Raw genomic sequence first — 16,304 nt, 5'->3', positions numbered from 1 at the left:
GACATTTCCTATGTTCATAATTCAAAACTACATCATCTTTGTTGGGTCCAATAAGATAATCCACAGTGTGGTGAAAACACGCCCATCCAAGTAGAATATGTGGTATGGGCTTTTTTAGTAGGTCATCCTACCAGATTAGGGTTTATCGATGACGAGCAACTGACATTAGTAATAACTATGAGTAGATATCACACTTCTATATGAATAACACAAGAGGCAGTTGATCCTACTTAATTAAGTACTAAGATACCCCGTCCCATGCATTAGTCGGAAGTGCCCCATATGTCCTATTTTTTAGCAAAGTCATGCTAAAATTCACGGAAAATTTCAGCATGACCTTTGCTGAAAATAGGACATATGGAGTACCCGAATTTGCCGGAACGGAAGTTAATCGACATTCCGGCAAACTCAAGGGCCTCTCGGGTGGACAAGGCAAAAAAGGCCTCCATCACAACATGGAAAATACATTGGCATGTCAAGAATTGATACATCTTCTTGACCATCTACTACAATTGATACATCCTATCAAGAATGGTACACATCACCATATATTGCAAAGATGTACTGGTCAGCAGCAATTTTAACAAGATGTACTGGACAGCAGCAAATTGAGCAAAAAAATGTACTGGACAGCAGTATATACAGGGGGAGAGGAAGAGGGGTTGGTACCTTGGGAGAGGAGGGTGTGCTTGGCTCTGCCGCCGTGCCTGAGTAGCAAGCACCTACGCCCCTGCCTTGTTCCACTTGTATCCTGCAGATCGAGAGAGGATGAGATGAATCAGATCAGTTGCTCATGCTTTTTACAAATTGTAGCTACTGTTTTTTATACCTAAACAAAATTGCCCTAGCTATATTTGCTACTGTTTTTATACCTAATTTTTTGCTACTGTTTTTTAATTTGCTACTGCTTTTTTTATTTGCTACTGTTTTTATACCTAAACAAAATTTCCCTAGCTATATTTGCTACTCTTTTTTTATTTGCTACTGTTTTTATACCTAATTTTTTTGCCACTGTTGTTTGGACTACTCCGTCAGCTCCTGTGACTGCCAGAATAAGTGCCGTAACATTTAAAATGCTAACCTGACTACCCTGGCTGTGTTGTTTTGTTCCATAGTTGCTTTTTGTGTGTAGATTACTACTGGAGTAGTATTGTAACTAAACGTGTTACCGTCTGAGTATTCCACGGATGTTATTTGGGTACTTCTGACTAGATTATAGATTTTTTAGAAACATCTCTATTGCTCTGCTCTTTCTAGAACTGCAACTTTGACGTAACTGAATTATAGCTGTAGCTATGTAACTAAATCTGTTATTTTAGAACACCATTGGTGTTAATTGGGTACTGTCTCCTCAAAAGTGCAGTCGACTTTAGATTTCGGTTGTATTGATTTTCTGAACAATTGGAGAAATGATTCATAGTAATGTTCACTTGCTACATGCATGTTGTGTTATAGACTTATAGTGAGAAGGTGGTAGTCCTATACTCTGCTCAAGTTCTTCTTTCTGGTGCTTGTTTGTCTGACTGACTCCTGCAGCCCTGCTGCACCAGTTTGATGTATCGGTAAAGCAAGTTCAGACTATCTCTGGCCGATGGTAGCCACTTTGCATCTTTCGATGTTTAGGCAGCTTTCTTGCCGGTTGTTGAAAAAATATTTAGGTGGAACAGTTTGGAGCACATACAATTTTGGAGTTTCAGTTTCGTCAGACTATATATGAATTTAGTTCAACAAGTGTGTCAGTCCATCACAAAACATCACCAGAAGAATATATACCTTGACGCTGCCACTATATACTCTTCGTTCTAGTGTTCTTGACATAGCAACATACTACTCGTATAGCATATAGTGTAAGTTGTGTTCCACATTAAGCATTCAAAGAGGAAGGAGGAGGCCGGAGGGGGAGGGAGAGGTGGGGCAGTACCTGAGGAGGCGGAGGAGGCCGGAGGGGACAAGGAGGAGGTCGGAGCGGCGCGGCGGTGGCGCGGACGAGGAGGAGGGCGAGGACGAGGACGACGGGGCGGCGGCGTCGGGAGAGGAGAGGGGAAGGGGATCGAGGGCGACGTCGAGGGGCGAGGAGGAGGTCGGGGCAGCGGCGTCGGGAGAGGAGAGGGGAAGGGGCAGCGGCGTCGGGGCGTCGGGGCGGAGACGAGGACGACGGGGCGGCGTCGAGGCGGCGGGGCAGCGGCGTCGGGAGAGGAGAGGGGAAGGGGATCGAGGGCGAGGGCGAGGGAGAGAGAGGGGATAGGTTTGGGCCGGGGGTAGGCGAGGGCGAGGGCACAATACTAATGGCGCACCACCCCTCGGTGCGCCATAAGTACATACATACTAATGGCGCACCTCACCCTGGTGCGCCATTAGTATTTTTTTTGATTTCTGCTCGAGCCAACAGGTTATCTTCCACCTGACCTGATCCACACCAAGTTCCCTCTACTAGCTCGACTGGTCAGCAGCCAGTTCTCACACCAGGAGGTCCTGGGTTCGATTCCCAGGCTCCACAAATTTTTTTATGCATTTAAAATGCTGTTTGATATTTATTTGTGTTTAAATATGTTCAAACTTGTTTAAATCATAACAGTAATATTTTTTATAAGACAGTAATAATTATTTAAAAATATCATCAAACAGTAATGCCGGTGGAGCGGGGGAGGGTGCGCGGGGTGCGGGGGGCCGGTGGACCGGGGGGTGCTCGGCGGCGAGGGGGACCGGATCTAGCGAGGTGGGATAGCGATCGAGATGGAGGGGGATCGAGATCGAGTGTCCATGAAATTTAAAAATATTCATGATAGTTCAAAAAGTGCCCATGAAACACAGGCCAGGTGCTATGTGTGCTTCTCTGGCTGCCAAACGGATTGACTCCATCGGTGCTCGCGCCCAGCACGATGTTCCTTGGATCGTTCCCAAATTCTAGGTCTTTGAAGTTCAACGCTTGCCACTGGCTCGCATCCTTAGGGTGACTCAGCATCTTGTCTTTTTTATCTATCTCCGGATCATTTGCGTCATCTTCTCGCTTCTTCTCCTCCCTATCCGCGTGCCAACGCAGGAGCTTTGCTACCTTAGGGTCCGCGAAATACCTCTGCAGACGAGGAGTGATCGGAAAGTACCACACCACTTTTCGAGGAGCTTTCTTCCTCTTCTTGTATCGAGTGACGCCGCACACCGGACATATGGTAGACTCCGCGTGCTCGTCCCGATAAATGATGCAATTGTTCATGCACACATGGTATTTCACGTGCGGTAAATCCAGAGGACACATGATTTTCTTCGCCTCCTCCAAACTGGTCGGGCACTTGTTCCCCTTGGGAAGACGTTCGTGCCAGAATGACATGTTCTCGTCGAAGCATGCGTCGGTCATTTTGTGTTTTACCTTCATCTCCAGAGCCATGAGCGTTACTTTCAGGCGGGTATCCTCGGGCCTGCATCCTTCATACAATGGAGTAACCGCGTCTAACTCAAGTTGATCCATCTTGGCTTTCTCTCGGGCGGCAGCTCTTGCGTTATCCGTCTGCTTGAGAAGCAGCTCTTGAATATGAGGGTCCTGCACCCAGCCCATCGATGGTCCAGCGTCGTCTGCTCCGCCGGCATCATCATCTTCATGATCATGCCCGTCGTCTGCTCCGGCATCTTCCTCATCATCATGTCCTGCATCTTCTACATGATGACTGTGTACAGCATCACCGTCGTGATCATCTCCTAGGGATTCTTCGTCTTCTCGCTCGCCCGAGCCGCGGTGGTTGTCTTGCCGCCCTTCCTCATTTCTTGCCCGGCCCCCATGGACGACTTCGTAGTCATCTTCATCACCTTGCCACCGATAGCCATCCATTAATTGAATGAATCTATGGTGGAAATGAGGTGAAAAAGAGGAGGCACCCGAGACAAGGAGGAGGTGGAGAGAATGAAGTGGGGAGAAAGTGAGTGTGGGTAGGAGAGGCTGTCCAAAATATCTTATTGCTGCCCACTTACTAATGTCCCAGGGTGCGCCATTAGTATGTTTGGACAGGCGCACTAGTTAAAAAAAATTTGATACTAATGGCGCACCCTGGGCCTGGTGCGCCATTACTAGTTACAACTAGTAATGGCGCACTCCGTCTGGATGCGCCATTAGTATGTTTGGACAGGCGCACTAGTTAATTTTTTTTTGATACTAATGGCGCACCCTGGGACAGGTGCGCCATTACTAGTTACAACTAGTAATGGCGCACTGTGTCTGGATGCGCCATTAGTATGTTTGGACAGGCGCACTAGTTAAAAATTTTTTTTGATACTAATGGCGCACCCTGGGCCAGGTGCGCCATTACTAGTTACAACTAGTAATGGCGCACTGTGTCTGGATACGCCATTAGTATGTTTGGACAGGCGCACTAGTTAATTTTTTTTCGATACTAATGGCGCACCCTGAGCCTGGTGCGCCATTAGTAGTTTCAACTCTAATGGCGTATCAGAAGGTGGTGCGCCATTAGTATATACTAATGGCGCACCGCTTGTCTGGTGCGCCATTAGTGTCAATCCCAACTATAGCCCTTTTTCTAGTAGTGGGAGGGAGGGGCCCACCACCATGAAAATCAGGGGAGGAGAGAGAGAGGCAATTTACGTTAACCCTTTCATAGGTTCCCGTAGATGTAGAAAGATGTGAAATGTGTGAATGTGTAGTGGACGTACTATTGGAGTGCCTAAGATAATTTGTGTATGTATAGACCCTATGTGTTTATTTTACTTCGCATGTTAGATTTGTCTCGGTTCAATAAAAAGCAGAGTTGGTGATGATGGTGTGCCTGTCATCCTGCAATATAGGCCGTCCGATCTATATCTAACGGATAGGAAGGAAACTATGACAATTTACCCACACTCCTCTCCACATTTGCAGATAAGGCTTTCCCTCGTTCATCCTTTTCTCCCACAAGATCTTGATCTTCCGTGCAACACACGGGCATCTTGCTAGTACTCCTACAATATGTATATTATTGTGAAAGTTCATATACACTGGCCGAGATTAATGCAAACACGGCAGATTTTCATTACATTTTGAACTTTTATAGGACAGAAAAATAAAAGAAACCCGACCCTAAACCTATTCTGTAACGCCCACGATGCGGCTATATCTCCCACATGTCGAGGCACGACTTAGAGGCATAACCGCATTGTGGTTTTGTCGCAAGAAGGGTCATCTTCACATAATCCCATATAAAGAACAAGAATGGGATAAAGAGTTGCCTTACAATCGCCACTTCACACAATACATAAATAAAACATACATCATTCAGAGATACACACATAGGTCCGACTACGGAACCAAAATAAAAGAAGACAACCCAACTGCCAGATCCCCGATCGTCCCAACTGGGCACCACTAGTGATCAATATGAAAAGAAACAACACAACGAACAAGATCTTCATCGAGCTCCCACTTGAGCTCGGTTGCGTCACCTGCACTGGCATCGTCGGCACCTGCAACTGTTTGGAAGTATCTGTGAGTCACGAGGACTCAGCAATCTCACACCCGCGAGATCAAGACTATTCAATCTTATAGGAAGGAAAGGGTAGTGAGGTGGAGCTACATCAAGCACTAGCATATATGGTGGCTAACATACGCAAATAAGAGCGAGAAGAGAAGCAACGGAACGGTCGTGAACTAGCAATGATCAAGAAGTGATCCTGAACTCCTACTTACGTCAAACATAACCCAGAAACCGTGTTCACTTCCCGGACTCCGCCGAGAAGAGACCATCACGGCTACACACGCGGTTGATGCGTTTTAATTAGGGTCAAGTGTCAAGTACTCTACAACCGGATATTAACAAATTCCCATCTGCCACATAACCGCGGGCACGGCTTTCGAAAGATAATACCCTGCAGGGGTGTCCTAACTTAGCCCATCATAAGCTCTCACGGTCAACGAAGGATAAACCTTCTCCCAGGAAGACCCGATCAGTCTCAGAATCTCGGTTTACAAGACATTTCGACAATGGTAAAACAAGACCAGCAAAGTCGCCCGATGTGCCGACAAAGCCCGATAGGAGCTGCACATATCTCGTTCTCAGGGCAACACCGGATGAGACATCCTACGAGTAAAACCAGCCCTCAAGTTTCCCCAAGGTGGCCCCGCAGTCTGCTCGGTTCGGACCAGCACTCAGAGGAGCACTGGCCCGGGGGGGATTAAATAAAGATGACCCTTGAGTCTGCAGAACCCAAGGGAAAAGGGATAGGTGGTAGCAAATGGTAAAACCAAGGTTGGGCCTTGCTGGAGGAGTTTTATTCAAAGCGAACTGTCAAGGGGGTCCCATAAATCACCCAACTGCGTAAGGAACGCAAAATCAAGGAACATAACACCGGTATGACGAAAACTAGGGCGGCAAGAGTGGAACAAAACACCAGGCATAAGGCCAAGCCTTCCACCCTTTACCAAGTATATAGATGCATTAATTAAGATAAGAGATATTGTGATATCCCAACATAACATAATCCAACATGGAGCCATCTTCATCTTCTCCTGCTACTAGCAACGCTATAAGAGGGGCTGAGCAAAAGCGGGAACATAGCCAAACAATGGTTTGCTAGAAAGGGTGACAAAGGTTAGAGGTTCATGGCAATTTGGGAGGCTTGATAAGCAAGTGGTAGGTAGCGCGACATAGCAATAGAGCGGATAGCTAGCAAGCAAATATAGAGGTGATTTCGAGGGTATGGTCATCTTGCCTGAGATCCCGCAAGGAAGAAGAACGAGTCCGTGAAGAAGACAAGCGGACGTAGTCGAACGAAACCTCACAACTCCGGAACGAAACCGAAGGTAACGAGAGAAGCAACCCGGAAAGAAACAAACAGCAAAGTGAACAACCACCACATACACATGGCATGATGCACAATCAAGTATGATGCATGTCCGGTTTAAATATGCATGGCATGGCAAAGTGCACAAACAAAACTACAAGTTAAGTGGAGCTCAATATGCAACGATTTGCATATTGACAAAACACCACATCAATTATTTAGTTCTCTCCCGTTTATGTACCCAACAATATTAACTGATATTAAACATGGCAAGAGGTGAAGCATATGGAAACTAACTATTTAGGCAATTTAAATGAGGCCGGAACAACAAACAACAATTTCCGGAAAATCCTCACATGCATATTTTGAATTTGCTACTGTTCTGCCATAAACACAATTTTAATGTTGTTAAACAGCAAAATAAAATGCACCAAGCTAATCTATGCATTTTTCTACCCCATTTACATATAAAGTTTATTATAATCTGAGCTACGGTTATTTAGTTATGAATTAAAGCATTTTAACATGCATTATAGCAAATTTAACCAAACAACATTTTTAAACATTTTAACATGGGATGAAAGTGGCATATTATGAAACTATATGAAATTCTAGACATTTTTCATATATAGGTTATTTAAAACTCATGCATGATTAATTAGTTATTATATGCATGAACTCAAGGGGTTTTCTGTAAAACTGCAGTTCCTCTGGAAATTAGATAAATCGCAGACATGGGAAAAAAATACACTGGGCCGAATCTAGAACCGGAGCAGGCCCAACAGAAGAATAACAAAGGGGCGCTGGGGGTGGCCTCACCATGGGCCACTGGGCCGGATCTGGAGAGGAAGCGACCCACGGGGGCGCTAGAGGCAGACGATGTGGCCCATCCGGGCAGCCACCCACAGGCAAACGAGCGGGCGAGCGAGCTCCTCTGCTCGACAGGAAGCAGAGCAGCGGCGGCTCAAGCAGGTCAAGCAGGGGAACGGGCAGCAGCAGGACGAAGCAGAGGACGCAGCGACGCGGCTTGGAACTCCGGCGACGGCGAGGTAGATGCGGACGAGGCGGCCGTCCGGGCGAAGAGACGAGCGCGGGGTCGGGCGCTGCTGCGGGGAGCTCGTCTCCCGTGCGGCTTCGGCGTGAGGGGGTCAGGAGGTCGAGGAGGCAGGGGCGCGACGGGGTGGCCTGAAGGTCGAGGTCGCCGGCGGGGCAGTGCGTGGAGGAGAAGGGAGGCGAGACCGGCCTGAGGGAGCTGGGGAGGAAGGCGGCTGTGGCAAGGCGCACCGGCGACGGGGCGGCGGCGAAGGCCAGCGTCGGAGTTGGAAAGGAGGCGGGCGGCTCGGCGAAAGACGGGGAGCAGAGGGGCGGCCTGGAGTCGAGGTCATGGTCACGGAAGCCTCGGGCGAGCTCCTCTCGCGCTCGAGGATGGAGGCTGGATCCTATCCGGATCGAGCGGGCTGGCTGGATCCGTGCGGGGGCCCGAGGAAGGAGATGGCCAAGGCGCTCGGAGCAGAGGAGGCGATTGCCTCGGGCGCGGCTGGAGGACGAAGATGCAGGAGACGCGCACGGGGAGGCGGCTGCTGCTCGGAGGCTCGGCGAGGGGTGGATTGGGTGCTCGGGGTCCTGTTGGTGGGTGGAGGAACGAGGAGAAGGGGATCCCGAGGTGGATCGAGAGGAGATGGATCCAAGGAAAAGGATCGGTGGTGGCTGGTTGGCTCGATGGATCCCGAGGGGGATTTGGTAGAGAGTGGCGGCGGGCAGGAGGATGGATGGGACATCTCCCTAGAAGTTAGGGTTTGTCCATATTTAGATTAGGGGTCTTTATATAGGGAAAGAAAGGGTACATCTGATTAAAATCGGACGGCTGAGAAAATATAGTTTAGGAAGTCCAATGAAGAAAACGGTGATGTTTTGTAGATGTTTGGGGATGATCCGGACCCAACGGTAACAACAAACCGGGTCGGGTACGGGACAACTTTCGGACGCGCGGGAGGGGATCGCGGGCTGACGAGAGAGGTTAGTTGGTTTGACAAGAGGGAGCCGAAAACACGGTTGTTCTCGGACCGGTCAACGAAGACAAGGGGGAACGCGGCAACCACGAACGAATGCAAGTTGAAAACAATGACGGCAACGGAGTGCCGGTGCAATGCGAATGATGCGATGATGAATGCAATAAATAAATAAATCACATGGCGACAACGAAAAACATGGAAGCCGTCTGGAGCGTCGGTCTCGGGGCGTTACAACACTCCACCACTACAAGAGGATCTCGTCCTGAGATCTAGGATGGCACCGGAGAAAAATGGGAGAGGAAAAGAAGAGGTAAAACTAATTACTTCTTTGACAAACGAGTGAAACCAAAGAACCTTGAGAGGTCGCAAAGCTATGAATGACGAGAACAATGGACGAGAAGTACATGCGAGCACTCCGGTTGAAACGAGATGTACAAGGAATGGTAATGATCAATTACGATAACGCTCCGGTTGGAAAATGGAAGGGGTACAATATGGACTTGGCAAAATGAAAGCACTTGGATGAGACTCCGGTTAGAAGAGGAATGATAGACACAACACTCCGGTTAAAACAAGATAAATAAGGACTAAGAATGATATAATTTGGACAGCACTCTGACTAAAAATGGAAGGAAATGACAGGAACTTGAGAAGATGGGGTGATGCTTGATGAAATCAACAACACACTGCCTCCGGAACGAAAGAATGGAAGTTAAATGGTTGGAAGAAAAGAACGGAGAAGATAATGGCAACTTCAACCATAGTTGAATTTGGAAAGCATCCTTAAAAGAAGGATAGAACGGAGTTGTTGGAAAACTAGCAACGAAAAGAATAAGCTTGAAGTTGGCTTATGGAAACACTTTCTCAAAATTATGAGGTGAGCTTCTGCCACCAACGGAAACAAATGATTAGATTGATATCAACAAGGAGACGAGAAACTTATTTCACCGGGAGGACAAATGAAGAACTTGGGTCATTTATGAGCACCATAAATAGCAAAAATCCTTAGGAAAAGATTTAGGTGAAGCATGACACAAGATAAATCCAACGAAGAGATTGGTGGATTTAAAATATCTCATTCTTGACAACATGTGAATCATGAAACGCGAACTCAAACTGTCTAGAATGACATAACACCGCCTCAAATGATAAGGTAGAACGAATTGCACTTTAGAATGCAAGATGAAGAATGCTTGGACTCCACAAAACAAAACATGTGTTGAGCACCATGTTTATTTAAGAGTATAGCTTAGCGGATCTTAAATTCGAGAAAATCTTGAAGAACAATTGAGGAATGAAAAGAATCCTTGATGAACCACCATGTAGAGCCTCCATGAAGAACTCCGGTAATAAAAGAATGATCAAACGAAAGGGAAAGTTGAAAAGAACTCCGGGAGAAGCCTTGCAATGATTTAGATGGGGCTTCGCGCGAGTTAACTGAGAGAGATTGGAACTCCGGAAACAAAAGGTGAACAACTTGGAACCGAGAATTTGATATCATGAACGAACTCCGGAAGACGGAATTAAACACTTGGATGAAACAAGAATAAGAATTACATTACGCGTATCCTTCACCAATTTAGATTGATGACAAACAACGGATTTGGCATACTACTTATTCTCGTAGAAAGGATTAAGATAGATATAGTGCAAACTTGGGAAGGTCTTCATCGGACCACCGGTAGGATTTGAAAGAACGAATAAATTGATATGATAACGAAGGAAGAGAAATCTTGAAAAAACCACCGTAAGAATTGAAAATGAAAGTAGCAAAGGCACAATTCACCGGGAAGAATTTGAAAACGAAAGAAGATACTTAAGGGGATTTAGATACAAGTGAACGAATAGATGACGAGCTGAATAGAGAATACTTGAATGATGCACCGGTAAGATTTGGAGAACGAGAGCTGACAACTTAGAACGGAGAAATCTTCTGAAATGATGGCCTCTGGATGATCAAGAAATGAAAACAACTCTGAAATGATCCAGATGGGTAAGAAAAGAATTCTCACACTCGAAAACAATTATGAGAGGATGGCATCAAGCTAGAACTATGAATTTAAAGAGAGCGGACCAAAATTTAGGAGAAATTCTTCTTCGGTCTTCAAATGTTGAGAATGACGATGAGAAACACCACCATGAATTATTGAGACACTCCAGAAAGAAAATTAGAAATGTTGAACCAACGATTAAAAGAATTTGAAAGATCTTGGAGAAAGACATTTGACTGATGATAATTCATTCTTACATCAAACTTTGCAATGAATTTGAGAATAACTCCAGAAAAATTAGAAGAGTCAGGTAAGATCCTGGAAAAAAAACTGTGGGTTAGGGCCCACTCAAAAGATACACCGTTGAATGATTAAAAGAAAGATCGCACCGGTTGAATTAAATGGCTTGAATGAGATAAAATCCTCAAAAGAACTTGAGTGAATTGAGAATGGAAACTTGAATCTACTGAGATATCTTCATCACTCCGAAACAATTGAATAGCGAGAAGTGGATGATTAAGAGGTGCACCGGTACGAGAAAAACATTTGAAATGAGAAAAGGAATATGATCAACACCGAAAACTTGAATTGAGTACACCGGAGAAGAAAAGAGAATGATGAACTTGAAGCTCCGTTAGTATCTTCATGGGAAATCGCCGGATAAGAACATTGATTGAAAAGAACGAAGGGACTTCGCATCAATAAAAGGATACATGATTAAGAAATCTGAGTCCTTGAAGAAAAAGGGTGGGAGGGTGGGAAAACAAAGGCAACTTGGGTCGGATGAAGCGAACACCGTTGAGAAAAGGCTTAGAATTGATCTTGTGAATGTTGGAATGACTGGATGCACTTGGAGAGAAACACGCTGGTTGGAAGGAATTAACATGACGACCTCGATGATCAAGAAGGATTATCATCCACATAGAAATATGAGAACACCACTTAGAATAAGGTATGGAATCAACACTTGTCATTGAAGCAACTCGAATACCACAAATAAAACAAAACAAGGGATTTGGCTTGCAGAATAAGCCGGAACAAACATATGATAGAGATTTCGTCAGAAGTTTTCGTGGTGGGGCCCACACGGGCTCGATCGTACAGCACCATCATGTACAAGGCTGTGCACATGACATACGAAGCGTCCCCGAGTCGGCATAGCCAAGGACTCTTTAAGACACTACGAGACCACTGTAAAACCAACCGTGTACAGGCGGACCACTAGACGTCGAACCCCAATCTCATATCATGCGTCTGTCGGAAAGATATCCTAAGGCTACTAGAATTCCCACTTATAAACTCCCGAAACTTTCTGGTTATGCAATCTGGTGTTGGGGATACAGGGGACATAAAATATATCACCCAAACTAACAATCCCTAGATCCAGCTGTATCCATCCGTCAACACATAACCAAGAAACCTTCGGAAATCGTTTACCTCAACCTTCAAAAAACATCCGTTATACAAGTTATGGCAATACTCCCGAACTCCCGCCCCAGTACTGGGTGGCGTCGAGGTGATCTCACCAACAACTGCATAAAAGAGATTTCAATGTCGGCGAAACTCAGGTATTCCAGAACTGCAATGATAAAATTGTGACGACAACACCTCGGAGCTCAACTCCCCGGGACACTGCCACAACCCCTAAATGTCAGGAGGCACCAAGAACAATGTTCTCGTCACAAAACCATCGGAACGATTCCAAGATACCCACGTGATCCTAAATTTTTTTAGTGAAATTTGAGGAGAGAAGAGTCAAAACTTCTACGTCAGGAGACCTCACCAGAGCGACGAAGGGACTGAGGAGTAAAAAGAATCCTACTCTCCGATATATATAATCCTACGACTCAAAACATTTTTGTTCTAGACTCAACAATGCCAGCGATTTGATCAAGCAGGGGGCTCCTAAGTCGGGGATGGCTCTGATTACCAACTTGTAACGCCCACGATGCGGCTATATCTCCCACGTGTCGAGGCATGGCTTAGAGGCATAACCGCATTGTGGTTTTGTCGCAAGAAGGGTCATCTTCACACAATCCCATGTAAAGAACAAGAATGGGATAAAGAGTTGGCTTACAATCGCCACTTCACACAATACATAAATAAAACATACATCATTCAGAGATACACACATAGGTCCGACTACGGAACCAAAATAAAAGAAGACACCCAACTGCCAGATCCCCGATCGTCCCAACTAGGCACCACTACTGATCAATATGAAAAGAAACAACACAACGAACAAGATCTTCATCGAGCTCCCACTTGAGCTCGGTTGCGTCACCTGCACTGGCATCGTCGGCACCTGCAACTGTTTGGAAGTATCTGTGAGTCACGAGGACTCAGCAATCTCACACCCGCGAGATCAAGACTATTCAAGCTTATAGGCAGGAAAGGGTAGTGAGGCGGAGCTGCAACAAGCACTAGCATATATGGTGGCTAACATATGCAAATAAGAGCGAGAAGAGAAGCAACGGAACGGTCGTGAACTAGCAATGATCAAGAAGTGATCCTGAACTCCTACTTACGTCCAACATAACCCAGAAACCGTGTTCACTTCCCGGACTCCGCCGAGAAGAGACCATCACGGCTACACACGCGGTTGATGCGTTTTAATTAGGGTCAAGTGTCAAGTACTCTACAACCGGATATTAACAAATTCCCATCTGCCACATAACCGCGGGCACGGCTTTCGAAAGATAATACCCTGCAGGGGTGTCCCAACTTAGCCCATCATAAGCTCTCACGGTCAATGAAGGATAAACCTTCTCCCAGGAAGACCCGATCAGTCTCGGAATCCCGGTTTACAAGACATTTCGACAATGGTAAAACAAGACCAGCAAAGCCGCCCAATGTGCCGACAAATCCCGATAGGAGCTGCACATATCTCGTTCTCAGGGCAACACCGGATGAGACATCCTACGAGTAAAACCAGCCCTCAAGTTTCCTCAAGGTGGCCCCGCAGTCTGTTCGGTTCGGACCAGCACTCAGAGGAGCACTGGCCCGGGGGGGATTAAATAAAGGTGACCCTTGAGTCTGCAGAACCCAAGGGAAAAGGGATAGGTGGTAGCAAATGGTAAAACCAAGGTTGGGCCTTGCTGGAGGAGTTTTATTCAAAGCAAACTGTCAAGGGGGTCCCATAAATCACCCAACCGCGTAAGGAATGCAAAATCAAGGAACATAACACCGGTATGACGAAAACTAGGGCGGCAAGAGTGGAACAAAACACCAGGCATAAGGCCAAGCCTTCCACCCTTTACCAAGTATATAGATGCATTAATTAAGATAAGCGATATTGTGATATCCCAACATAACATAATCCAACATGGAGCCATCTTCATCTTCTCCTGCTACTAGCAACGCTATAAGAGGGGCTGAGCAAAAGCGGGAACATAGCCAAACAATGGTTTGCTAGGAAGGGTGACAAAGGTTAGAGGTTCATGGCAATTTGGGAGGCTTGATAAGCAAGTGGTAGGTAGCGCGACATAGCAATAGAGCGGACAGCTAGCAAGCAAAGATAGAGGTGATTTCGAGGGTATGGTCATCTTGCTTGAGATCCCGCAAGGAAGAAGGACGAGTCCGTGAAGAAGACAAGCGGACGTAGTCGAACGAAACCTCACAACTCCGGAACGAAACCGAAGGTAACGAGAGAAGCAACCCGGAAAGAAACAAACAACAAAGTGAACAACCACCACATACACATGGCATGATGCACAATCAAGTATGATGCATGTCCGGTTTAAATATGCATGGCATGGCAAAGTGCACAAACAAAACTACAAGTTAAGTGGAGCTCAATATGCAACGAGTTGCATATTGACAAATCACCACATCAATTATTTAGTTCTCTCCCCTTTATGTACCCAACAATATTAACTGATATTAAACATGTCAAGAGGTGAAGCATATGGAAACTAACTATTTAGGCAATTTAAATGAGGCTGGAACAACAAACAACAATTTCTGGAAAATCCTCACATGCATATTTTGAATTTGCTACTGTTCTGCCATAAACACAATTTTAATGTTGTTAAACAGCAAAATAAAATGCACCAAGCTAATCTATGCATTTTTCTACCCCATTTACATATAAAGTTTATTATAATCCGAGCTACGGTTATTTAGTTATGAATTAAAGCATTTTAACATGCATTTTAGCAAATTTAACCAAACAGCATTTTTAAACATTTTAACGTGGGATGAAAGTGGCATATTATGAAACTAGATGAAATTCTAGACATTTTTCATTTATAGGTTATTTAAAACTGATGCATGATTAATTAGTTATTATATGCATGAACTCAAGGGGTTTTCTGTAAAACTGCAGTTCCTCTCGAAATTAGATAAATCGCAGACATGGGAAAAAAATACACTGGGCCGAATATAGAACCGGAGCAGGCCCAACAGAAGAATAACAAAGGGGCGCTGGGGGTGGCCTCACCATGGGCCACTAGGCCGGATCTGGAGAGGAAGCGACCCACGGGGGTGCTAGAGGCAGACGATGTGGCCCATCCGGGCGGCCACGCACAGGCAAACTAGCGGGCGACCGAGCTCCTCTGCTCGACAGGAAGCAGAGCAGCGGCGGCTCAAGCAGGTGAAGCAGGGGAACGGGAAGCAGCAGTACGAAGCAGAGGACGCAGCGACGCGGCTTGGAACTCCGGCGACGGCGAGGTAGATGCGGACGAGGCGGCCGTCCGGGCGAAGAGACGAGCGCGGGGTCGGGCGCTGCTGCGGGGAGCTCGTCTCCCGTGCGGCTTCGGCGTGAGGGGGTCAGGAGGTCGAGGAGGTAGGGGCGCGACGGGGTGGCCTGAAGGTCGAGGTCGCCGGCGGGGCAGCGCGTGGAGGAGAAGGGAGGCGAGACCGGCCTGGGGGAGCTGGGGAGGAAGGCGGCTGTGGCGAGGCGCACCGGCGACGGGGCTGCGGCGAAGGCCGGCATCGGAGTTGGAAAGGAGGTGGGCGGCTCGGCGGAAGACGGGGAGCAGAGGGGCGGCCTGGAGTCGAGGTCATGGTCACGGAAGCCTCGGGCGAGCTCCTCTCGCGCTCGAGGACGGAGGCTGGATCCTATCCGGATCGAGCGGGCTGGCTGGATCCGTGCGGGGGCCCGATGAAGGAGATGGCCAAGGCGCTCGGAGCAGAGGAGGCAATTGCCTCGGGCGCGGCTGGAGGACGAAGATGCAGGAGACGCGCACGGGGAGGCGGCTGCTGCTCGGAGGCTCGGCGAGGGGTGGATTGGGTGCTCGGGGTCCTGTTGGTGGGTGGAGGAACGAGGAGAAGGGGATCCCGAGGTGGATCGAGAGGAGATGGATCCAAGGAAGAGGATTTGTGGTGGCTGGTTGGCTCGATGGATCCCGAGGGGGATTTGGTAGAGAGTGGCGGCGGGCGGGAGGATGGATGGGACATCTCCCTAGAAGTTAGGGTTTGTCCATATTTAGATTAGGGGTCTTTATATAGGGAAAGAAAGGGGTACATCTGATTAAAATCGGATGGCTGAGAAAATATAGTTTTGGAAGTCCAATGAAGAAAACGGTGATGTTTTGTAGAT

The 16,304-nt window shown here is 47.0% G+C and overlaps 1 protein-coding gene across 1 annotated transcript; it reads right to left on the bottom strand.

Moving 5' to 3' along the window:
• Positions 1-5,163: 5,163 nt before the first annotated feature.
• LOC141029029 (uncharacterized) lies at positions 5,164-15,698 on the bottom strand. Its single transcript, XM_073506125.1, has 3 exons — positions 15,471-15,698; positions 7,579-8,541; positions 5,164-6,759 (listed from the first exon to the last, which is right to left on the bottom strand). The coding sequence occupies exons 1-3, from the start codon at positions 15,696-15,698 to the stop codon at positions 6,754-6,756; spliced, it is 1,197 nt and encodes a 398-aa protein (XP_073362226.1). The 3' UTR covers positions 5,164-6,753.
• Positions 15,699-16,304: the final 606 nt, after the last annotated feature.

This window comes from Aegilops tauschii, chromosome 1, assembly GCF_002575655.3.
Source record: "Aegilops tauschii subsp. strangulata cultivar AL8/78 chromosome 1, Aet v6.0, whole genome shotgun sequence".
NCBI classification, from domain to species: domain Eukaryota; kingdom Viridiplantae; phylum Streptophyta; class Magnoliopsida; order Poales; family Poaceae; genus Aegilops; species Aegilops tauschii.
This window is presented reverse-complemented; position numbering and strand designations above follow the sequence as displayed.

Excerpts from the sequence above, each read along its gene's own strand:
- LOC141029029 (XM_073506125.1), bottom strand. The coding sequence starts at position 15,698 with ATGCCGGCCTTCGCCGCAGCCCCGTCGCCGGTGCGCCTCGCCACAGCC. Across the intron at positions 8,542-15,470 it reads CAGCGCCCGACCCCGCGCTC|GGAGATGTCCCATCCATCCT; the intron begins GTCTCTTCGCCC and ends CCTAACTTCTAG.